Consider the following 24,719-nt stretch of genomic DNA (forward strand, 5'->3'; position numbering starts at 1 on the left):
TAGATAATTAGTAAATTTTTCTGAAGATTTCAGTTCTCCAGAGCACAGTGCTTGAGTACAAGCTTGTGAGAGATTTATGGTCTGGCCTGAATAGCCGAGTAAAGAGCATGGGAGAGAACTGTTCCCTAGTGGTGTTGGGCTTTATGAAATCAAAAGATAAACAGGCTTAAAAAGATAAATGGGAGGGAAAACAAACAAACAAACAACACTTTTAAAGAGTTAATAAATTAGCAAATGAACTCGGAGAGAGGGAGAGTAAAGATGCATAAATGCACATCTCTGCACCAGCAATCAGCATTCATCAACTTATCTGTTCTTGTGGGAGGGCAGACAATAAATACCCTCAGGGGCAGTATGCAGAAAATGGAGAAAACAGATGCTTTATCACCGGACTCTGGGACTGGTACTAGCCCTTCACAATCTACATTTCCCTAACTAACAACAATAAAGAAATCTCTCTCCAGGAGCCCTGCTTATTTTCATACATTTTCAAATTTCCCTGCAGGGAAATTTCCTTGGTGTTTCTCCAAGAACTTCTGTATTGCTCTTGGGAAGGGTGGGGAAAAATTGTTCCATTGCTCATCAAAAGCCTGAGAGATACCAAATAAATTGTTCTTTTCAAACTGTTTTTGTTTCTGGATGTTGTTATCTCTGTAATTTCTCATGCTTGAACCACACTACAGCCATGGAGCACTATTTTTATTGGCTAGGCAAGTCATTGTACAAAGCTCTTGGACATCTGCCAGGAAGAATTATTATAGTTATAAAGCAGGAATTTCTGCTGAGGAAATGGGGAGGAAATGAAGGAGGAGATACAGTACCACAGGCTTCGAGACCTTATCTCTGCTCTGGGATCCCTCTGTCAGAAGACTGATGGACATGCATTTTCTTTGCAGCCATGGAAACTGGTAGTGAAATACTTTAATGATGGGGCTAGTTCTGTTTTCAGAAAAGCTGCACAGGGTCATTTGTTGGTGTACTGAGGGGAATTCAACTATTATATTTGCTATCTACTAACATAACAGCTAACATAGTGGCAGGTTTGTTTTCACATGATATTTAAGAAATAACAGTTCTTCATATTACAGCTATGCTTTATATACAAAGAAGAGTGTTTATTATTCTGTTTCCCCCAGACTTTATCTACTCACAGAAACTGTACCACTTTCACTATAAGTGGCAGAATTAAAGATACACAAACTCCTCTGCGTGGGTGCTGTTTTACCACTGTAAGTGTGCCTAATTAGTATATTTACTGCTGTATGAGGAAGGGATTAAGCTAGATCTTTTAACAACATATTAATATTGGCATAGGATTATATACACATGAAGCTATACATTGTTGTAGCTATTTGGGGTGTATGTGTGCAGAGGAGAAGCTGTGTAACTGTGATGTGGGAGTACAAGAGGCACCAGTCACTTCTCCTTCACCTCATAAATAAATACATACACACATAAGAAAGAGAGAGAATCGTGTCTAGCTTTTACTTTTAAGTCCCCACTCAAACAGAGATAGACACTCATTTCATAGAAGTGTCCAGGAACACACTGTTAAAAAGCAAGAACACATATCTGGAATTGGCTATTGATCATTCATTCCAAATACCCACTATACTTGGTTGACATCAATAATACCAGAAATCAGAGATAATTTGTGACCCCTCCCCCACCCCTCTTTTTAAAAAAAAAAAAAAAAACAAACACAAAGATTTGACTTGGTAACTTCATTTACATTGATTTAAATCCCTGTCACAGTGCTACATGTAGACACAGCTCTTTAGGGAGTGTAAATTTGTATATCTATATGATGCTGATGTACACCTGCAGAGGACCTAATGCTGCAAATTCCCATTACTGGGTATCAGTGTTCTGACTTCAGCTCCTCATACACTATCACAGTGCAGAGAAAATAAGGCAGACACTGAGGAAAGAAAGCCCCTTTGTTTGTACTCCAGTTGACACAAAAACTCTGGAATGGCAGGACAGGACTTTATTCTTCCTGAGTTACTTGTAGACTAGAGTTCTGGCACTGCTTTCATTTTCTCTCACTGCCTTGCTTGCTCAATTCAAGCAAATGGACGTGTGTCTGGGGGTTTGTAGGAGCTGGGACACAAAAACAGCCCTGCTGGGCTTCTGTGCCTTTATATAATTCATAAAGATAAGTAAAACCAGCCATACTAAAAACAACCACAAGCTTAGCAGGGAAATTATCTTACCACCCTGGGTCGGTTCTGCCGAAGAAAACTCTTCATATCTCCTCCAGCCATAAGCTCAAGCAGAATGAAGCGAGGCAGCGTCTGTAGGCTAACACCGATGCACTGCACAATGTTTTGGTGATTGAACTTGCTGAAAGACAAGATCACAGCAACAGGAAGAGAGACAACATTAGTACGTGGCCAACATCCATCACATTCACTCTGCTTTGAGCTTTGATGACCTGACTGAAGCAAGTTACCAAATAAATTCTAACTTTAGATGCCTCATGCCTCTCAGATGCCAAATGCCTCTCTAGTTATGACGAAACCAAGATTGGGGTTCTGCCTGGCTTTTCCTATGAAAAACATTCAATAGAAGGCATAAAAAGCTGAAAGTAAAGGAGAGATTTCTGTTTGTGAAGACAACTTAATGGGTACACTGACTGGAGAATGGGGTTAGGTGAAGGGGGAATGGAAAGCAGAACTCTTCAACTATCCAAATATTATTGGCATGTGTGAAACAATACCCTGGCAAGTGGGGATTTTATTTCAGCATTGGTTATTTTAAATACATGACTGTCCAGTTTGGTGGACTCAGTTCAGTATCTGCAAAGGAGAGGCTCAGCTAATACCTACTGCAGCAGCTGCTCAGGGAATGGCTTTCTGCCTCTTACAAAAGAAAGCTGAGACAGTCAGGAAGCTCAGCAAGACTCAGTCATTAGAAAACAGGATCTTCCTTTGGACTGTCATTACCCAGAAAATACAGGAACTAAGAATGAAAAGAAAGTTAGGGAAGAGAAAAGGTCACATACTACTACATGAATCAAAGCATTTTATAATTGACTGAAACTGTGCTTTAAAAAACGTCAGTCTTACCTTCTGTTCATCTGCCACTCAAACTTCTTTCAGACTTTAGGAAATGGCACTATGCTATGAGATTTGTTCTTGAATCATGCTTCAGCAGCAGAAAAAGAACATTTAGGTCTAAGTTGGGCCATGTAATGAGAAGAGGAACTTCATCTTGCCCAAATTTAAAATGGACAAATTCTGATTATTTACAATCACCCTTGAATATAAAATTATTTTTAATTTTGTTTTAAGCTTCTGTATTTGAGTTAATGAAGTAAATTCCAAGACTGGAATACCTGAAGTATGTAGGTAGTGGGAATTTAAGTCCTAGCATCCAAGTATAAAAGGTTACCTCCCTGGCACAGGGTCTGTGTTGTACTATCCCTAGTGGTCTTCTGAGTCACTTCACGGGTAGCTCTAATCTTCAGTTTTCCTGTCGCACGGTCAGCTTTCCATTTCACCATTGATAATTTGTTTTAGCAAGGACTTTGGTACGTGACTTGTACTAAGTAAAAGGGCAAATGGATTCTTTGAAAAGGAAAACATTTCAAACACAGAACGTGTTTGTACAAAAACATTGTGCCTTTTTAATCCTCTGCACATGAGCAAAAGAACCAACCAGGAATTTTTGCTGAGACATTCAACAAAAGAAACACAGATACCTTGCTCAAGAGGAACACAAGTAGCTGAAACCAGTAACTCATACACTCTAAAATGTCATCTGGTGAAAAATAAGACTGGATTTTCTTTTTTTCCAGACCTAAGCAGCTGGACTAATAATTCTCATTAACTGCATTACTCCTCTTCCCCCTGTCCACCACCAGTCTAAGAACCTTAAGCTATACCTGATAATCAGTGCTTCCATCAGGAAATCCATCTCATCTTGCTCAGAGCAGACTTCTGGCAGTGTCTGTTGAGAGGTAAGGAAAGTGAGGACCATCCCACCCAAGAATTGGGGACATTTTGGGGAAGCACAAGAAAAAAAAAAAAAAAAAGGAGCATCAGATAACATGAACATGAAAGACTTCAGGAAGCCGAGGAAGGCCTCATCTTTTCAGTGCCCAGTTTATTAAACTGCATGTGTCAGTTAAAGGAATAGGAAATGGGTGAGCTACTTGGAGGCTTTTTTTTTTGTGTGTGCGCACGTAAACCATGTGTAACTCTGTTTGGATCAAAATAACTTCAGGTAAACATTAAGAAAAATGTTGGTAAACACTTTAAAGCCACAGGTGTGAATTTATTCTCCCTTTGCTATATGTCCACACTGCAGCACATGCTTCCATGTCTTACGACACATGGAGCCATGATTTATATAATTGTGTCACATGGCCTTCTCTCCTGCCAGCAGAATGGGACATCATCTGCCACTGATAAAAGTGAACTGAGAGCGCAGGCATCAGGAGCTGCCCACTGGAGCATTATAGGGTGATTTGTTCACAGCAGTGTAGTTCCTGTTGCCAAACTGCACTCAGAAAGTGGGGGGTGTGTTTGCTGCTCAGCGAGGAGACCCCGTGCTTGTCATTGGCAGTTTGGGCTACAGAAGACACGGTTGCATTTTGCTATATGAAACAAGTGATTGCTTCACACAGGACAGTGCAGATGGTGTATTAAATAAATTGGTGGAATACCCACAAAACAGTATGTGTAGTATTACTGCAAATATATATTTTTTTATTGATAGTCTGCACCTGCTTCTTCTGTAAATTCAGATTAAGGCTGATGCTCTCTATTATGATGCAAAATGAGCACAGCCACATTTTGGGCCCCATGGGTACTCTCTGGTACCAGCAGGAGAGAAGAGCAGCCTTTGGTGATCTTCAGGGCATCCTTTACAGGGAACTGGGTGAACAAGTGGGGAGACAGCCCCTTACAAGTGGCCATCACTGCTGAGATTTGCAAAATTGGTGACATCCTCATGGGCTTATCACAGCTGAACAACACACTGACCTCCTTCTGTTGGGCACCGTGCTGTGGTACTTCCTCCAGTACGGACAGTGAAACTGAGTTGGGCAGTTAAAACTACTTGTGTCTGTTCTTGGTTTTTATACATGTAACGCATGATCCATTTTCTTTTCTCTCCTTTTTTTTTTTTTTTTTTTTTTTAAAGAGGTTTTTTGAAAGAGTGAATAACAATAGGACATCTTTTTGTTAAAGAAAGCTACATTTTGGGTTGAACCCACAGAAGTAGATTTAGACCTCTGAGTCACAAACTTATAAAAGAATAAAAGGAGGATAAAAACATCCTATATTTCTGGGCTGAGTAACTGGCAAATCCTGAGGCAACAGCAGTAATTTCACAGAAAACTAGCCTGTTATCTCTTGCCATTAATGACATGGAAAATTAGGATGATATCACACTATATATTCATAGCAGCATATTTAACACTATGCAACACTAAGAAACTGCCTGCAAGCTTCATCTGTGGTAGGCAGATACTACTCCCAGTATAAAAGAAATGTAACAGTGCAATAATACAAATTTTGTAATACAGTAATGTCAAATGAAAAACTTATGAGAAAACACTTAAAAACTGAAATGCAGAAGCAATAATATACAAGCATTACTCTAAATATTTATTGTTTCCTGTCAGACAAACGGTTCATACTAACATTGACCAGGTTTGCTTTTTTATATGCAGGATTTAAAAATCCTTTTCCAGCTGTTTGGTGTTAGACTTTTTTCCCCTGAGTTCGTTCTTTCTCTCTTTCTTTCTTTCTCTCTTTCTTTCTTTTTTCTGTCCCCCAGCTATTTGGATCAATAAATCATTGTGGCAGAAAAGCACAGGACAGCAGCTCTATTGTCCTAGTGGAAACATCAAGGGCTCTCAGCAACCACCTCAGAAGGACTTAAATTTTTGGGGGCAGACCAGATTCTTTGCTGGGGTGAACTCAAGGTTCTGTGTTGATTTCAAGGGAGGTATATTTATTTATGATGATTGATTATTTATTTTATTTTAACTAACAGTATAAAGCAGTCTAATTCACACAACCTCTCATCTGTGGGCATGGCTTCTCTCTCTCCTGAGCACAGAATCATAAAGTTTGGAAAAGATCTCCAAGATGACCTGGTCCAACCATCCCCCTACCACCAATGTCACCCACTAAACCATGTCCCTAAGCACCACGTCCAACCTTTACTTAAAACCCCCTAGGGACAGTGACTCCACCACCTCCCTGGGCACCCGTTCCAACACCTAACAGCAACAGTGGTATAGGCTACAAAAGCGATTGCCCTTTTTAGGTTCTTATCCTAGTTAGATCACAACTCATGGGAATTAGGCATACAGTGAACAAGATAGATGCTTTACTTTCAACCTGCTGTTGGTGCCATTCAGCTAAAAAATCAAAGTTTATAACTCTCAAATGTAGCAATGTGTGGAAACATGCATCATATACACACATCTGCCATTATACAAGTAATGAGCGTGAATCACCAACTGGAATGGCAGTAAGATAATATGGCTCTTACTGGTTATTATAGTTGTATACAAAATTTGTGGGTACTGACCTTGATAGCCACTTGAAGAGGATTGGGATCTCCTGCAATGCCTACCACTGTTCCCTCATAAACCTCACCAAATGCACCATGTCCTAGCGCCCTGGGAGAAAAAGAGAGAGAACAGATATTATTGTGCCCCTGCACCAAGCGTTGGCTGAGCCCTTCTTTTTGTCCAGTCCAAGAATAGGTGTAGAACCTGCTGTAAGAGATAGAATCAATAACTGTCTTCATCTCAAACCTCTAAAAATAACTTCTTGCTATCTTCTGGTTTTGCTGCTAAACCAGGGAGGTTGGAACCTCAATGGTTCTGAACAGGTCCCTTCCAACCCAAACCATTCTATGCAATAAAGCAGTCCTCAGTCCCAAGGCCCTGACACAAGGTGTGAAAATAGCAGGACAAGAAAGAACTGGAAAACAACATATAACGGAAGCTGCAGGCTGATCTCTTCAGGAGATGCAGAAAGACAACATGTAAGAATGATCAAGATTTTCCTTTCCTTATAGCTTTAATCAAGATCATCTGGACTGTATAGAACAGAAGAGTAATCTAGTGTGTATTTTCTTGTGACAGGAAATGCAGAAAAAGAAATACCACTATAGATTTGGAAGGGAGCTACTGCCAGGTGTGAGGTGTAATCCAGGACATCACACAAGAACAGAGAGGTGAAATACCCTCTGCTCTGTATGGGAGCATTGAACAGAAGGCTCATTAACTCATACCTGCGCTTAAGAGCTTTGTGGAATCAAAATATTTTAAAGAACACCGAAAGTGTCACACATCACATTTTTCCTTGCCTGGACTAGGTGCTTCCCAGGAGGCCCTCAGTTTCTTGTTCTGGGTGCTTGACAGTGAATAAAATGTGTGTGAGCTCTACCTCTGCCTTTGGTTCAGGGTGCCTTTCTTCTGTGCCAAAGAGCAGCCCCTGCAGCAAGCCTTACCGCAGCAGAGAGATGTTCTTCCGTGGGATCTCCTTCAGCTCACTCAGAGAGGCAGCCTTCCCTGCGAAGCAGTAGTTAGGGTTGTAATCTGTCATGATGGCTGATGTGCGGATTTTGCTCAGTTTATATTCTGGGCTCTGCAGTCGTGCTCTGGCTCCTTCCAGCTGCTGTTTCTTAAGGTGATAAACTGAGGGTGGGGAGGCAAATAAAATTACACAAACAAGATAAGCACTTGGAGAGAAAATGCAATACTAGCCACACAGAACAGAAAGAAGAACCCAAGTCAGTAACTACAAATGCTCAAGAAGTATCTTTAGCTTGCCAGCATTGCTCTGTGTGTGTGTCATCCTGTAGTGATTTAATACTGAATATACGAAACAGTCCCTGCAGAGTCCTAATCATGGAGAAACTTAAGTTTCCTCTGCTTCTCTGTACATTGGCCGAGAAAAGGCTGCTCCACAAGACACCTAGCTGTTATTGAGTTCCAAAAGCCATACCACTCCCCTGAATGAGTTATATATTTAATCACAGACTGTGACTTCAGTCTATATAGCAATGGCTGCTAAGAAAGTGTCTGCGAAGAGGGCTTTCCAAGCTTTCCTCTGCAGCAAATACCAGGCCAGAGCAGTCATTAGCCTTTGGGATTATGCTTGTGCCTAACTGCAGGGTAGTAATGTTTCCTATCGTTCCTTTCTCTACATCCCTCTGATCAACCTGGGAGACCAAAACACTGGCTCCAAGTATTAGAAGTAGCAGCATGTGGCTGGGTGGTCCCCTTTTGTCTAATTTAGTTGGGTAAAGCCAAATCAAATGTTGATAAGAAATGAGTTTTTCTTACTGATAGAGAGGCTACCACAAGTGAGGATCATTCCAAGCACAACAATCACAGCCACCACAGCTAGGAGGAGTGGAAGAGGCAGGTGTCCCTCTGGGATACGAGTCTGTGGCACTGGAAAAAGAATAATAATGGCGGATTAATCAGGAAACAACCCAAGCTGCAGGAAAGAATCCCTGTCAAGTTTCCTTCTATTTCAGAAAACAGTACAGAGATCATGACCAGACCATCTTATAAAAATTACACAAAGTCAGCCCTGGAGTTTGAAAAAATACCTAAATCATTTTTAAAACATTGTTAAGACAGAAATCTAACTGATAAAAGACAGGTTTCTTTTTTTCCATTCCTCAGTTTTTTATTAATGGATGACATCACTGCTAACAAATTGAAACTCTCTACAGTCTTGATACTTTGGAGTTCTGAGAGACTGTGTCAGAAAAACATAATGAATACCAGGCATCAGCCGAACAGGCACAGTGAGAAACTTCTGTGGAAGGAAGTAATTTGTGGCTTAAATATCTCAGCATTAGGTGGTATATTATACAAGAAAGGCATTTACTCTTAAACATCTGATACACTGTGCCCATTCAAGAATTTTCCACTGTGTCCCTTTACAAATATTTCACCTTCCACCTAACCCAAACCAGAATTTTGTATATCATGATAGATATGCAGCTCAGCATATAAGGGAAGGACATCAGGAATTTTCAGTATTGGGTATTTGAATATCAAAAAAGCCACAAGGAGAGATGACACTATGAATACAAACATTATCCAATTAGGAAAAAAAAAAAGTCCTACATCTTACCAGTGCAGGTGACATTGTCGTTGGCTAGCACAGCCCCTATCTCACATTGGCAGACTGGCAGGTTGGTGTCAGGATCCCTCTTACAGTTGTCTGAGTGGCAGTGGCTACAGTTAAGATAGATCTGAACCTCCACCTCACCATGACTCTCCATGGCTGAATGAGGAATCAGAAAGGACAGTTTTATCTTAGCTTTTCTCATCTTTTTACAGTAGGAAAAGGGGGCAAGGGGGGAGAAAAGGAAAAGGAAAAAGGAAAAAGGAAAAGGAAAAAGGAAAAAGGAAAAAGAAAGAAAGACTATGCACATACAACTCCTCTCCCTCTCTCTGCAGGACAGCAGATACTGTGGACACATGTCAAAAAAAATGATGGGATCCAGGGTGGGGAAGAAGGAATTGTGTCTCTCAAGCAGAGAGGTACTGAAGTGAATTGACCTGAAAATGTCTGGGACTGAGGATGTGCAGTTAAACTGGATGACTGGTGCCTCTCATGGCTTAGGAGATTGAGAGGGAAAAGGTCCCAGAGCAATACAAATTTAAAACAATAACCACAGCTGAGGAACTGGCCGGCAGAGTGAAATATGCCTGAATTAAATGCATAAAAGGAAAAGGCAGGAAAAAAGGGAGCAGGAAAGAGGAAATAGAGAAGGGAAAGAAAAGGAGGAAGTAAAGAAATAAAAGTGCATTGTACCTGCCAGGGGATGCAAGAAGATCTCTCCAATGGGGTTCACAAAAGAGATGCCATCCTGCCCACCAGCCAGCATATCATCGCTGTCAGAGGCATGCCCCCCTGGAGAAAGAAGAGTAAGGCTAGCTGATCAATGCTGCAAAAATGTGATGCCTTTAAAGTGTCACATTTCTTCCTGCTTCTAAATAAGTGCAGTCACTCTGCAGCCTTTCAGCGGTATTAGTATGTTTAACATCTGTGATGGATAACACTCATTCATCCCAACAAGTACGAAGATGAGTGAAATGACTTGTTCCAGTGTAGGTTTCTCAGTTCAGCAAGGTTAAGATGTATTTGCTTGAAACACAAAAAATAAATGGAGCATTTTCCCTGGGCAACTTAAGGACAAAGTAAGGGATTATTCAGCATATCTTCCAAATACTAAGTCCTGTAGAAACACTTCTGCAACCTTGACTTCCACAATTAACTAGAGATGGAGTGAGGTGGGAGCTCATACAATTCAGGTTGAAGTGTCTGTGAATTATCTTCCTCAGTAGTGTACCTCTGCAATGAGAGCTCTAGCCTCTAGCTGCAGGTGCTCTGAATTGTATAAAAATAGACAGTATGACTATTTCTTCATCAGACCTACCTCTGTAGCCTCCACCTCCTCCACCAGAAGTACAAGCTCCTCCTCCCCCACCAAAACCACCAGAGGTGGCCCACTGGAGTTTGGCTAGCGCTTGGGGACAAGCTTGCCCCCCTTCTCCACCTTCCAGAAGGGACTTTCCAGCTTGAGGAAGCAGAGTCACATCTTGCCAGCCACCACCTCCACCTTCACAATCAAAGAGTGAAACGTGAAAAACAAGAACAGGTGAGGAAAGCACAAACAAATAAAAGTTAATGTGTTAAGAAGTGCCTGCATTCAAGTTAACTGTTTCTTAAAGGCTAAGAGAATATACAGACAAGCTCCTTGTTATAGATAATAACAAAGTAGAAATATAGTGGATTATATGGGGTACCTGCTGCAAAACCAACACTTTAGCACCAATTTCTAGTGGCACTGGGGAAATAAGGAGCCCACCAAACTCCTTTGGGATAACTGATTAGGGCTTTCAGCCATGCTGAGTTCCCTGGGAAATAAAAAATAAACTGGATTTCCTCATCTCATTCCAGTGGTCCCTCCATATAAGGACACTACACAGCAAGAGATGGAGAACCGCTGAATTATTATTATTATTTTGTCTCTTAGGAATGGATTCTAGGCACATTTATTACAAGATTATAAATAAGCTTCCATTTCTAGGATAATTCCAGAAACATTCTTGTTGGTAGGTTTACAGGGGAGTAACAGGGAAAAAAAGTCTTCTCTTCTAAGGCCATTGTTACAACGTGGAGGAGTGCGCTCCACTCCCAAAACATCATTTTCACTCTGTGAGTCTTTACAGAGAAGAGAGGACCCCTTCTATGGAAACTGGAGCACTCATCACCTGTCCTGTGCATTCTATTTTATATAGGGACACACCATATATAGAAAGACATCCTTTAGGGTCTACCAGCATAATTCTAACCACTGCTACCACAGAAGAATTCCAAAAGATCAAGAAGCTCCCTCGCTCCTTGCCTACAGGACAGCTTGTGCATTCAGCCATCAGATTCAGACCTTGTATGGTTTTAGCATCTCACCTGCTGCCCCAGTCCTCCCATTGACTCCAGGTACTGCAGTGCTGTTCTCAAATTGCTCCAGTGGTACATCATCCAGGGAGTTGTCCTGAGCCTTCAGGTAGGCTTTTCCTCCTCCTCCTGCTGCGATGAGCAAAGGTTCGAAAATCCCATCCTTCTGCTGGAAAACCCCCCATCAAACATCAGAAAAAATTCATGTCCCTTGGATATGTGAACTTACACAAACTCATCAAAAAACATGAAAGCAACCCAAAGAAGAGTGGCCAAATGCCAAGGTAATACTACTGATCGTTTCCTGACTGCGTTATAAAAATGCTTTACACAGTGTTTCTGTGTACAATAGTAACTGTCCAATTGAATACTAGTGATTTTTTTTTTTCTTTTTTTCGGAGGACTTCTGCCAGTATTAAAATAGGACCCTGGTGTGATTCCCGGACCTGAGGTGTCAAGAACTGAAGAACCAGTTCAGTTTCCTTAGTGACAGTGACAAATATGATTAAGGATATGAAAAGGGATGAAGAATTTCAATTAAAAGGACAAAAAGACAGGGAGAGACACAGTAAAAGGTGGAGGGGACAGGGGGAAGAGAAAAAGACGTTCCTTTTCCATCACTTTCTTTTAAGAACTGAGTATCATATGTCACGATAGATAGTGAAAGATAGTTGCTCTGCTGGACGTTGCTCAGATTGGATGGAAAAAGGGAATACTTACTCTAAAGACATAGGTTGCTCCTCCTCCACCACCCCCTCCTCCAGCCCAGTCCTTCAGGTCTTTTCTTTTTTTATATTCTTCTTCAATGAGAGATGACTCCCCTAAGCAGATCTTCTGGGTTTGAGGATTGGCCTGAAAGGAAACAAGAGAGACACTCATATATTAGCAAGGCCCAGTTCTTGAGATTTATCTATCTCAGTATAGTAATACTGTTTGTGATGCTAGTCAAACACACATAAATCAGTATATATATTATCTGTATGGAAGATGAGCTCTTCTACAAGGACCAACAGCTGAGGGATGGAACTGTTACCTCTGACTTGCAAACTTACGCCACACATGCAATTAAAAATAGAAACGCCACAGTTAGAAAGTATTACAGCAATTAACTCATTATTGATATCACATAATTTTTTCCCGCATTTTTAGAACATCATATATCCAAAAACATTAAAACGTATTTGAATTATGGATTAATTCTCAGATCTTCCTTATTTCTATACTTGTTACCTATTTCTCAAGGTCACAAATGCATAAAGCAGACAGAGGTGACAGGAATATAGTTAACAGTGAACCAATTACACATTTTGGAAGAGGTATCTGGAGTCCCAGCTTTTTATTCCTGCTAAGTACTAGATGACACTGAAAAGGTTGAAAAAGTGAAGAACCTTTGGCCACCTTAGATTATTTTTTTTGTGTACACTGAGTTACATGAGTTGCAATGACTGCAAATCTGCCCAACTTCAGTTAGATGATAAATTCTGAATGATTTCAGAAACTGTTAGCTTAGCGCACGTGAAATCCCCGTGTCTGTAGATCACGTCACATATCTAGGCCAGAAGCATGGTGCCAGAAGCATGGTGCCAGGCCACTGTTGCCTGTGTCCTCTCATTCAAAGAAGAGGACTAAGGATGGCAGCATAGCTGGAGACCAGGGAAAAACAATTGGGGCAAATCTGAGGATATAGTGAATGTTTGTAGCTGCAGAACTTCTTCATAGAAAGGAACAAGCACATCAGTTACTAACATACACACTCAGCAGGATTTCCAAAGCCAGAAACAAAGTTGGGCCAAGATGGGAAAACTTTCCAATAGCATCTTCCAAAGGGAGGTTGTACTGGGATACACCTTGCCATTTCAGGAACAATTCACGAAATATACATGTAGGGTAATAAAGGAATCTCTGAAGACTATGACTTAAGCCTAGATAGTCCACTATCTAGATTTATCAGGGAACTTCAGATATACAAATGTATGTTTTATTTAGATAGATGTAATTATTGTACTACCTAAGGTGAAGAAACATTGGTTTTAGAATCAGTTGCAGTATCTGGGAAAGACGTCATATGCTCTGGGCAAGATTAATGGGAACTTTGAATGCCTCCAAGAATAACATACACATCCCCAAAACTTCATAGTCTATCTGAGAGGAAATGAGAAAACTGTCTGCACAGTAGTCTATCTGTGAGGAAAAGAGAAAACAGTCTATCTGCATAGTAGTCTATCTGTTGGGAAAAGAGTTCCTGGGCATGGGCTGGCAGATCACATTTCTGGAAAGAGGTAAAAACAAAGAATCCATGGTGAAGATGTAGCTTTTGAGCCTAACTGATAACCGAATCTGGTGTTAGCAGACACATGTATAACCATTTGTGTCATCAATTTCTGTTCATCATGAGTAGTTTTCTTTTGCCATTACATACATTTAATTCAGGGGCTACTGTAGATAGCGGAAAGATTCCCACTGGTTTTGATAGGCTTTGGATTTAGATATTTGTCTCTAAGCTTAGAGCATCTAAGAAAGTGCAGCCACAATGTTGTTTAGGGCTTGTAGATGCTTCCATAAACAACAGAAAATTATCTGAGATCCTGGCAGACAGAAAGAAATCCAGGCTGCAGAAAAATAAGAGGGAGCTCACAACTCTTGCCTAGTAGCTCCCCTTTTAAAATAAGCAGAAGAAAACTGATGAAGAATTTAAATACCAGGAGCTTAAAGAAAAGTTCCTGTGGGCTTTGCATTTGTTTGTACATTTTGGAGTCGTTTCTCTTTTCAGAGTTCTTTATATTTGTTTTGAGATTCTTTCTAACTTGGTTTATTGGTTCTTCCCAGTCCTGACTGGATTTCATTGCTGGATCCTGGGATTTCTGCCTTTCATCACCAGTTCAGCCAAACCCCAAGCCACCCACTGAATCTCATCTGCAAAGTCTGCCCACATGTGCTTGTGCAGCCCTCACCCCAGGACAGGCATCTTCCCCCTGCTGCCCCACTAAGATGTACAGCAGCTCGTCTTTCTCCAGCTGGAAGGTGGCCGAGATGAAGACCCCGTGGGACCTCTTATTGTGGTTTTTGGCTCCCTTCCCTCCAGCTGCTCCATAGGCAGAAATCCTGAAAGAAATGGGTGTAGTTAAAGAGACAAATCTTACGCTTCTCATTCCCCAAAGCAGCTCCATCTGTGAGCTCTCCCCAGCCTGCACTCCCAAACAGGCATTGCTCCAGAGCAGGCTCCTGCTGCAGCATCTCATGGCCATCCTTTTTTTGATACTCACACAGCTGAAGCTGCTCGAGAGGATTGATCAACTCTAAGCCAGAGCACTGGAGACAGATTTCAGAAGCAAACAGCATGAGCTGGCATGGCCAAATCAAAAACACCAAGGCTTTGGGACTGAAATGATGGTAGCACTTCTATTTAATTGCATGCCCACAGTCACTCCTGTTCTAATCTCCCTTAAGTCACTGTTTCAACAGTAGCTCAGACGCAGATCCTTTCAGCTAACTATGTCTTTTTTATGTTGATGTTCTCTTCACCCCCTCATACACATGGTCTCCCACTTATGCTTGCTGAAACTCCACAACCACAAAGTAGATAAATGTCTACCTCTTCAGCATGGATATGTACCTGTATCGGTTTGTGGCTGGCACTCTCCAGACTTGCACTCCTCGAAGCCTGCCCTCTTTCTCCACCGTCACTGACACATTGCTGTTCTTATAGGCATTGTCACACTGAGCTTGAGTTGGCCCGTGTGGACCACTAGCACCACATGTTGTGAACCACCAGAGAACAACAGATGTGTCCCCTGTAAGCAGAACAGCCAGAGTTAGGGCAGGTATGAGCTTCCCGGTATTTCTCAGGCATGTGCAATAACTCACAGAACTCTAACTAGAGGTCAAGTGCCATCCAAATAAGCAACTTTTCCTGTTGATGTGTTTTCTTTGTGATTCTTTGATAACAAAATTCACATCATTGTTATTCACAAAGGACATTAATGATTTTTACATAAAAACTAGGTGATTGTGAGAAAGATCATGTTGCAGCACTATTGGCTATGTACAGGGCTTTAAAACTGAATAGGTCAATTTGATCATATGCTTGTGACAGTAATTATACAAAAAGAGATACTTAAATTTACATTTGCAATGCTGAGGACTTCAAAAATGATACATGCTATAGATAAATTTAACTGTTCAACTTTAATGCAGTTCCCTCATAATACAATTCACTGCGATACTGTCCTTAAGATCACAAAATGCTTTTACCACATTATCCTAGCTTTTTTCTAGCCACAGCACAAATAATGCTCTGTTTATGGTCACTACTCTTTTTCTCACACCTTATTTCCTGCAAAATACTTAATAAATCATGGACTGCAGATAAATGCATCACTGTGGGGTTCAGAGGGGATTCTGAGGGGGGTTATCCAAGTGCCTCACAGGCATTACCAAATTTTTCTTTTCAACGCCCGTATGAAACAAGGAAGTATTATTCAGCTTTCCAGGTGAGGGCTGAAGCATATACACAGAAATTAAAGTCAAAAACATCTGCCATTGCAACTAGTGACCATTGATGAAAGGTAGTAAAAGTTTTTAAAACTGTATGATATGCTGCACACACAAGGGTCGGAATCAAGTGGCACAGGATTTACCAACATGGAACTGTTTAAGAGCTGAATGATTAAAAGAGCAGTAAAAATCACAAGCCTTTTAAAAATAAAAGTCTAATCTTATTTAAAGGAAAAGGCAAGAAAAACTATCCTCAACAGATGTCACCCTGCCAACACACAGATGGATCGGTGGGGTAAGAATGTTAGCTACACTACAGAAATCTCTGCCACATAAGCTAACTAAGAAACTGACAGCAATACAGATTGTCACATCTCAGGTGAACACAGCTATTTGTTGGCAGTAAAACAACCTCAAAACACAGGAATCTTACATTTCATTGAAGGTTATGGGCTAGAATATGCTTTCCTGAATACTTACTGGTTGTGTTCCAAACTTAATATGTCCTGTCTTGTCACTTCCTCTTGCCTCTTCTCTATGCCTGGCTCCTCAGGCAACCCCAGCCTCCTCTCCTCAGGTCCTCCTTCAGACAACTCTAGTCACCCATGCAGCTGTTATCTGTCCTCCAGAGTGGCACTTGACTGCTATCAGTAAACTGGTCCCTAGTATCCCCTGTCCTCCTTGCTTTTCGTCCAGTTTCTCTCCTCAGTGGATTTCCATATCTATTTCACCTATTTCCCTCCCTGGAACTTCATCTTTACACCTGTATTATCCCACCCATTAGGTTCAGCTTCACTGCTCACTAAGTCCCAGTAGACTTCTGTCTATCCCCACCTTCCTGAACTGTCCTACACCCTTTTCTCCTGGCCTGGCTTTTGTGTGTTTTGAATTTGAATCATGTAGCTTCTGTTTTTTCTTAAAGCTTTTTTACCTAAGGATTCTGGTTTTCCTTTAAAACATTTTGTTATTTAAGGACTGCGGAGTTGCACTTCAGGAAAGTGCTGTCCTATAGCAAGCAGAGACTGCCTGACGTGGTCTCCACAACTTTGGGAAGGATTATACTTCATTGCTCTGTTGCTATAGGTCAGGCAGAGCACACTCAGGCTGATCACATATGGGAGATGCAAAGTGACCCACCTCTTACAGCCAAGAGACAGTTTTTCACTACAGAATCATCTACCTGGGAGGGAAGGCTCCTCCAGGGGGTTCAGAAGATGCTCATCGGGGATACTAATCTCCCGTGGGTACTGTCGCTTCCCACTGAAATGATTTGTTTGTCTTCCTGTAATAGTTTGTAGAATGGATGAGAGGGACAGGAGGATGGTAGAAAAGAGAGAGAGAAAATTTAAAAACCACATGAACAAATGAAGTGCAACCATTTGGTTAAAATAAGTAAAGAATACCTTTGACAGAAAACACCCAGCATTTTTTTCCATTCTTTTGGGCCTGTATTTTGTCTTAGCTACTTCTATCTGTGCTGAAATCAGTGGGACTTAACATGAACACAAACTCCCCGTGTTATCCTATGGAGGCTTACCTGCAAAATAAGCTCCTTGGCCAGCAAACTGCACTGTCTGCAATTACAAGAGACTTTGGGAAAACATGGTGTGGGAGAACAGATAAGTACTGATGCTGTGCTGGTCAAAGGAGCAAATGACAATTGTGGACAGCCAAATGAGTGCACGTGTAAAGGACGGTGATATCAAAAAAACAAGTCATTTTCACTTCTTAACAGTGTCATAGTAGGCAAACCAGCCTAATGGGTCATTCTTCAATATCCAAACAACTTTGAAACCCCCAACCTTGCATATAGAATAAAATACTAAATAAAATGATGTCTCACTAGAAGACATAGTTAAGAAACAGCAGTATATCAGTGACAGGAGCCATAAATCTTTGGACAAATCTTTTTGAAAAAACAGAGCAAAAGGTAGCATTTATGAGCAGTGAAATAGACCTTCAAAAATCAGCTCTATCTCAGAGAGAAGGGACTTCAAAGTAGCTGCTGAACCAAAGCATCTGAATGCATTGAGAACATCATGTATAACCAAATAGAACAGGAAAAAGTAGTAACTGAACACTTGCTTTATACTCTGCAGGCATCCTATTTCCAAAGTTAAATTACCCATTTTTAGGCAGATCTATTTTGTGATTAGGAAATCGTGATAAGAAAAAGGAGAGACTTCCTTCCATTTTATGAGCCCTCAGTTAATTTAATATTGAATATTTTTCATTAGTTGAAAAACATTACAAATATTTCAATTTGTTCCAGTTGTGAGAATCTAACAGCTGTTTGATGCTCTATTCAAAAGAGAATTCAGTTCCAGCTGGACAATTATCTCTGCTGCAAAGACACTACTCTAAATAGCAATAATTAACACCCTTGTTAGCTGTGTCAGAAAGGCCAAATAACTAATTGAAGCATGGTGACCTTGCTGTGTTTGTACTCCTGTGAATATTTCCCCTAGGTCTGACTGAATGCACATTGATGGATGGAAGTAAAAGGGAGCTTTGTACTGACACACTCTGTTCATACTGAGATACAGAACTTCAATGGATGGAGTTGTCAAGCAAGTGAAAAATGAAATTAACCCAAAACAAATGATCTGGATCAAAGGCAAGAAGGAAAACCAAATGAAAAAGACAATGCATAGCCAGAAAATATGCTTGGTCTCTCAAGGCCTGAACTGAATTATGAATCCCATAGGTCAAAACAGTTTTAGATAGTTAGAGACATACAAGAAGTCTGGTTATGTTTGCCAGAGTGATGGAATGTAAATCAGTCCCCAAAATACAGACCCGGTCTGTGTCTGCATGGATTTTTTTTCAGCATCCCAACTGAGTATCCTGAGGCAATGCTTTGTTTCCAAACAAACAATCTTTCCTCCTTTTCCAAACAGTCTCAAACCCTCACATGCTGGAAGAAAGCTTCTGTCTCCTCTGTTTTCAGTACACAAGCTGCTTGACAGGCTGAGCATCAGCCTGTCCACAAGAGCTGTTAACTCTTACGAGGATGATCCTTTATGTGCTGCCAGACATGAATTTGTAAGGTGGCATTTTTCTACAAATATATTGTAGGCCTGGAATCCAGAAGCTTGTGCTCTAGTCTGTTTTAGCTTCTACTTGCTCCTCTGACAGACAAATTATTGACCTTTAGGTGAACAGAAAGGAACAAAAATTCTTTATGTTAAGGTGTGCTTATATCAGAAAAATAGGAAGAACACACAACTCCATTACTCCAGGACTTAGCTCATGCTGTTGACTCACAAACCATGGAGGGACAGAAGGAAGTGTAAAGGAGAAGGGGAAACTTCTGCAGGCACAGAGCTAAAGCAAATAGCTCTTCTCTGTCTCTGGGACTGTAATGGGGGAAAAAAAAAAAAAAAAAAGATGTAGTGTTTTGGGGGCAGGAATTAATACGAGGTGCCTTGCAGTATCCCCAAATTGTGCATGATCTCTTCAGAGATCCCACCTCACAGATACAGGTGGAGTAATCCTGGAAGTCTCTCCAGCTTGTCCTGGAGTGGAAAAGAGAATGAGGAAGCTCCAACAGCCTCCCCATTCCCCAGCCTTTTGGCTGATCCAACTGTATTTCTAGTCAACACCTGACTGAATAAATCAAATGAGGTAGTGCTGAGTAGCTTGAACCACTCACCTCCATTCACCTCAAGCAATGAGACAGGTAGGCCAAAAAGGGCAGGTTTGCTGGATTGGGGATTCCAAAGTTAAAAACTAGAGATATGCCATACAAAGCTCTCTTTGGACAGTCCTGTCACATTAAAAACAGCCTTCTTTGAAAGAGTAAATGACGTGCAGAATGAAATGTAACCCCTAGGCCAGGGCAGTAGAGTGCACTTTGACAGACCACAGAGCTGTGATATTAACTGGAACAATACCATGCTCAGAGCACTAAAATGTAACAGTAAAAGCAGTGACCACATAAGCACTGAGGAGAACAGCAATGATGCAGATGCATTCTATTCACTATGCCAGCTCACATTTTCATGTTTAGACTGTCTTCCTTAGAACCCCATATTTAGCACTGGCTAGCTAAAAGGATAAAATCTTTCTGTTTGTTCCCTAAAAGTTCTCACAGTATATCAGACTCATGTCACCTGGTTTGTCACGCTGTCTTACACAGGGTGATTTTATTAATCAGAAGGTGGTTTCATTTTGCCTTTCTCACAGGGAAAGCACCTGTCCCCACCAAGTATCTGCCATCCAAAAAAATTGGATGTTTGGTTTTAAGTCCTTATTGATATTTCGTGAGCTGCTCTCACTACTGTGTGTTTTTTTCCCCTCCTAAATATTACCAATACTTCCCTCCTGGTGTTGAGGGATACCGAAGACCCCACCTTCTTTCCTGGCTTGCATGCATACAAGCAAGGCTTTCAAGGTCTGCACTAGGTCTTGAAGAACAATTGAACTACAGGATTGAAATAGATGAAGAAATTAATATTTACATGCTAGCAAACGGCATATTCTTCCTTCCTGTCATATGTCCTTCCTGTTGCCCTCATGCAAAGAATTCACTGCCTGGATCTTAATTGGCTCCATCTCTGACATCTGAAACCTCTCCTTGCTAGGGAGAAATAATTTCATTACTTAAAGCACAGCAGAGCTGCTGGGCTTCTCCGCAACCTAACTGAATTAAAGTCATGAGAAGACAAATGCGAGGGAGTTGATTTTAGAGGCGAGAAAACGTCGATTTGCAAAGAGGATTCAAGGAACAATGGCAAATACAAGGCTTCCGAGAAACATTTCCTTCATGATGTCTGTCTTCTGCATGAGTCACATAACTGGGTCACACCTTCAGATAGGGTAAGAGGCTGCCACTCCTGGACATTGGTGTGATTTATAGCATTTGAAATTGAGGAGTAACTGGGGTGTGGGGGTGGTGGTGGGGGTGTTGTCTAATGGACAAGCTCTGATAAAACTGTTGCAGTAGCATTTATACCCCACCTCTTTGCCAAATACTATGTCCCTACGCCAGAGACAGCAAAATCTCCGCAGGTACACTGCTACCTGTATTTGCTGTTAGGAGAGCAGTAAGCTACAACATCTGGATGCATGGCAGCTGGCTCAAGAGCATCTGGAATCACTCTCTTCAGTTTCCTCAAAAGATTTCCTCAGATTTCAAAAGAAAGTGTTAGTGTGAAGGTCCCAAAGTGTTTGGGAGCCAGGGGTGTTAAGTAGCTGGAGTGGACAGATGACTTTACCCTAAATGAGCATCTCTGCCTCTTAATTTCAAATGAAAATGTGCATGCTCAGCATTTTATACAAGGGTGTCCTCAGTCCCCACAGAGCAAAGGGACAGAGTAGATGACACCAAATCGGACAAAGGTGGGAAGTTAAAGGGGCTTTTGATAATGAAGAACTTTTAACACATGCCAGTTTTAACATAAGCCTTCCCACATGGTACATTAGGCTACAGCCAGTCTCTTCAGGGATATGTTCCTGCCCTCATTGCTGACATAATGGATGTGGTGACATGTGAAGGGTAGCACAGGACATTTTGTCTGCAACAGAAGTCACAATTTAAGTGTTTCATATTCTTTTGTTATTTTACTACAGACCATATGGGTCTTTTCTCCATGGACAAAAAGAGGGCAGTTTCTAATATTTCCAGATGGTTCAAGTATCCAACCTCACTCCACTCGGCTGCTAAGAAAATTCAGCTCTTTTGCTAACATGTTCTGGAGTTGAGCACTGGCTCCATCTTCAGTGGAATACATTGTGATCAGTCACATTAGCAGTAACGAAGCAAAGGAATGCATCTATTATTTATCTGGCAGTGACATTTGATGCACCTTCTTGCAGAGTAAAATAGACTTGTTTCAACAACCTGAACTTTACTGTCAGAGAGACACTTTATTCCTCCATTTTCCTCCTTTTGTCTCTTAAAATATAGTGGCTTTCCCATTTGTTTTCAACAAATTCACTTGTGCTATCAATTGTCAGGGTGTGTGGGTCATAGAGGACTGCTGAAGAACAATGTGATGTAATTCTTCCACTTAAAGCTCAGGCATAAGTCAAGTGTTTATTGCCAAGGCATGCAGGCAGGTCTCTACTATGTGATATAGGATATCCCAGATTAGAGAAAAGAAAGAACGCTAGGGGATGAACATACTGTAAAATCACCTCTACTTTCAATCTTCAGTAGATCTGAGATAAGATGTCATTCTACTGTAAAAGCTAACACAAATGAACCATGTGCACTCCGTGGGTGAAACAGAACAAATGTCTCCTGGATCAGTGGCATGCTGATTACACCACCCAAATTCTTTAAGGGATTCCGTAACGCGTGACTTACCGTCATTGAAGCAGTCCAGTCCAAATGTAATATTGTCGATAGCGATGTCAGCCTGGGAATTCCAGCCCCAAGTTGCCAGGAGTTGCAGCTTAAACCTTTTCAGTAAGACAGAAGTTTTAGAGAAGACAGAAGGTGTTTTTTGTTTGTTTGTTTGTTTTTGTATATATATATATATACATACATATATATATACACACACACACATATATAATGTTCCCTTATCAACCAATCATGATAATCACAGTTTAGAGTGTTTCCTTCAGACAAGACCCATTGAGCAGCCAAAAAGGCTTGCTAGATAGTATCTTATCCACATACCAACAGCTAGTAAGGACCAACCAATATTCATATAATGCCACATTTCATGTGGAACAAATATGAGAACCCTACTTCTTCTGCTATCTGCACACACACGTAGAAACACAAGCTACCATATCTCACTAATATTTATAAGTGTACAACCATTCTTATTCAATCATGGTAACAGAATTTGGCACATGCAAAAGGAAATGAAAAAAAAATCTCCTTCTTACTGTCCCCAAGCAGACTGTCAAAATAAAAACTGAACAGAACAACAATATCCAAATAGACAGAAATCTTAGGCATCAGCCTTGGACAATATAACTCAGCATAACAACAAAGTGACAAATTTATTTCAGCTGAAGATCAAGCCATTATAAATTTCAGCCACAACTCACTGAAGTGTTTGCATTCTGGGCTATATCACTTTTCCCACCATGACCAGGTGTTAGCTACTTATCTAGGAAGTCTGTCAAGCCCCATGTGCATTGCCACATTCTGAATTCAAAAGGAGAAAAGAAAATGGGCTAAAAAATCACCTTCTAGCAGATAGGACTAAATTGTTTTTCATTAAACTTCAGAAATAAACAGATGTCTGATGTCCAGTCCATTTACAACTTATTAAAAGCATATGGAGCGGACCTCTACTGCTGTCACTACCAAAGCTCAATTGTGATTTATGAGAGATCAGTCGTTGACCTGCCTAACACTTTAATCTTGCAGCCTAGGTACATCTTTGTTCCAAATTAGTGGCAATAGAGCATGCATGCATATTCCACCCACCAGCCCAACGTTGGGCCATGTCGCAGAATCACAGAATGGTTGAGGTTGGCATCTACCTGTGGAGGCCATCTGGTCTAACCCCCCTACTCAAAAGCACAGCCATCTGGAGCTGGTTGCCCAGGATCATGCCCAGATGAATTCCAAAGATCTCCAAAGAGGAAGGCTCCACAGCCTCTCTGGGAAACCTGTGCCGGTGCTCAGTCACATGCACATCCCACATATTAACATCCACAGTTAATATGATGTTGCACAGTTGAATCAAAATCTTTAGGGATAAGCTGCTTTTATCTCAACTCAGGAATATCTCCTTGTGCTTAAATGAAAGCATTAATACCTCCAGAATCTGAACCCTCTGGAAATAAGTGTTGGTGCAGCAAATCAAGGGTACCTTGGATGACTACCCCCTTAGAAGTACCTACCACTGGATCACCTTCCTACATAAGCCTGTTTTATTAGCAGGTTTAGCAATATTTCTGCATTTTCAGACCTTGCACAGTCCCAGAACATTTGATGGAAGAGAAAGTCACAGCACCTTGAACCCAGGATTAGGGCACTTCTAGGATCCAAAATTATAGTACCACAACCTACTCCTTACTTAAGACACCCGTATCAGCATCGCTTTGGTCAGCTCAAGCCAGTGCATCCAGTCCACAGACTTGGAACAAGAGAGGGGCACTGTGCTACATGACAGACTTCCACTCTAGCTGAGTACAAGCGGGAGCCTAGGGAATGACCCTCATCCCCCAGTGCATAAAAACAGACATCTCATAAGTTCTAGGTTCTTTATGCATCCCCTTCCTTGTAACTTCAGAAAAAGGGGAAGAATTTGCCTTTTGAACTCTGTGCTGCATTAGCCAGAGGGGTTTCCAGTGTTCCTTTTCATTGAATTCATTTTGCTTCTCTAACATATTACCCTTTACAGCTATCTGCTTCTAGTCTTCTACCTGCCTGATTTTCTTCTGATAGCAGCTTTTTTCCCTTTGTATGTGAACCAAGTGAGTGAATATGCCGATTGATCACCAGAAACAGTTTTTCAAGTAGCTAGGTGCCCAGCTGGGAGACTGATCAGCAAATTGTTTATTTTGTCTTCTTTCTTTCCTAAGAAATAAACTAGTATGGGGAATCTGCTGCTGAAAACTATGTAGATATCCTCCTCCATGAGCTCCTTCTCCTACTTGTCAAGGCTTCTCTTCTTCCAGTTTGCTACTGGCTGTCCCCCAGCATTTTCTCCCATAACCATTCATTGTTTTGCTGAATCTGGGCAAACAGAAGAAAGAACTTGACTGAACTGATTTACAGAGTGAACAAGGTGGAATCTTGGAGAAGTTGGAGAGCTCCCTGGGAATATGACAGCAGAGGAGTTTGAACAT

General features: G+C 41.1%; 1 protein-coding gene across 1 annotated transcript in view; it reads right to left on the reverse strand.

Moving 5' to 3' along the window:
* Window positions 1-24,719, reverse strand: part of LTK (leukocyte receptor tyrosine kinase) — a 95,196-nt gene that overhangs the window by 9,600 nt on the left and 60,877 nt on the right. Inside the window, exons 11-24 of the mRNA XM_032187995.1 lie at window positions 22,267-22,361; window positions 17,134-17,235; window positions 15,073-15,250; window positions 14,411-14,561; window positions 12,180-12,311; window positions 11,472-11,628; window positions 10,438-10,620; window positions 9,813-9,911; window positions 9,126-9,278; window positions 8,321-8,431; window positions 7,483-7,669; window positions 6,553-6,643; window positions 3,890-3,954; window positions 2,217-2,346 (exon numbers count right to left, since the gene is read on the reverse strand). Coding sequence (XP_032043886.1) covers window positions 2,217-2,346; window positions 3,890-3,954; window positions 6,553-6,643; window positions 7,483-7,669; window positions 8,321-8,431; window positions 9,126-9,278; window positions 9,813-9,911; window positions 10,438-10,620; window positions 11,472-11,628; window positions 12,180-12,311; window positions 14,411-14,561; window positions 15,073-15,250; window positions 17,134-17,235; window positions 22,267-22,361 — 1,834 coding nt within the window. The remainder of the gene's footprint in view (window positions 1-2,216; window positions 2,347-3,889; window positions 3,955-6,552; window positions 6,644-7,482; window positions 7,670-8,320; window positions 8,432-9,125; window positions 9,279-9,812; window positions 9,912-10,437; window positions 10,621-11,471; window positions 11,629-12,179; window positions 12,312-14,410; window positions 14,562-15,072; window positions 15,251-17,133; window positions 17,236-22,266; window positions 22,362-24,719) is intronic.

This window comes from Aythya fuligula, chromosome 5 (assembly GCF_009819795.1).
Source record: "Aythya fuligula isolate bAytFul2 chromosome 5, bAytFul2.pri, whole genome shotgun sequence".
In the NCBI taxonomy this organism is placed as follows: domain Eukaryota; kingdom Metazoa; phylum Chordata; class Aves; order Anseriformes; family Anatidae; genus Aythya; species Aythya fuligula.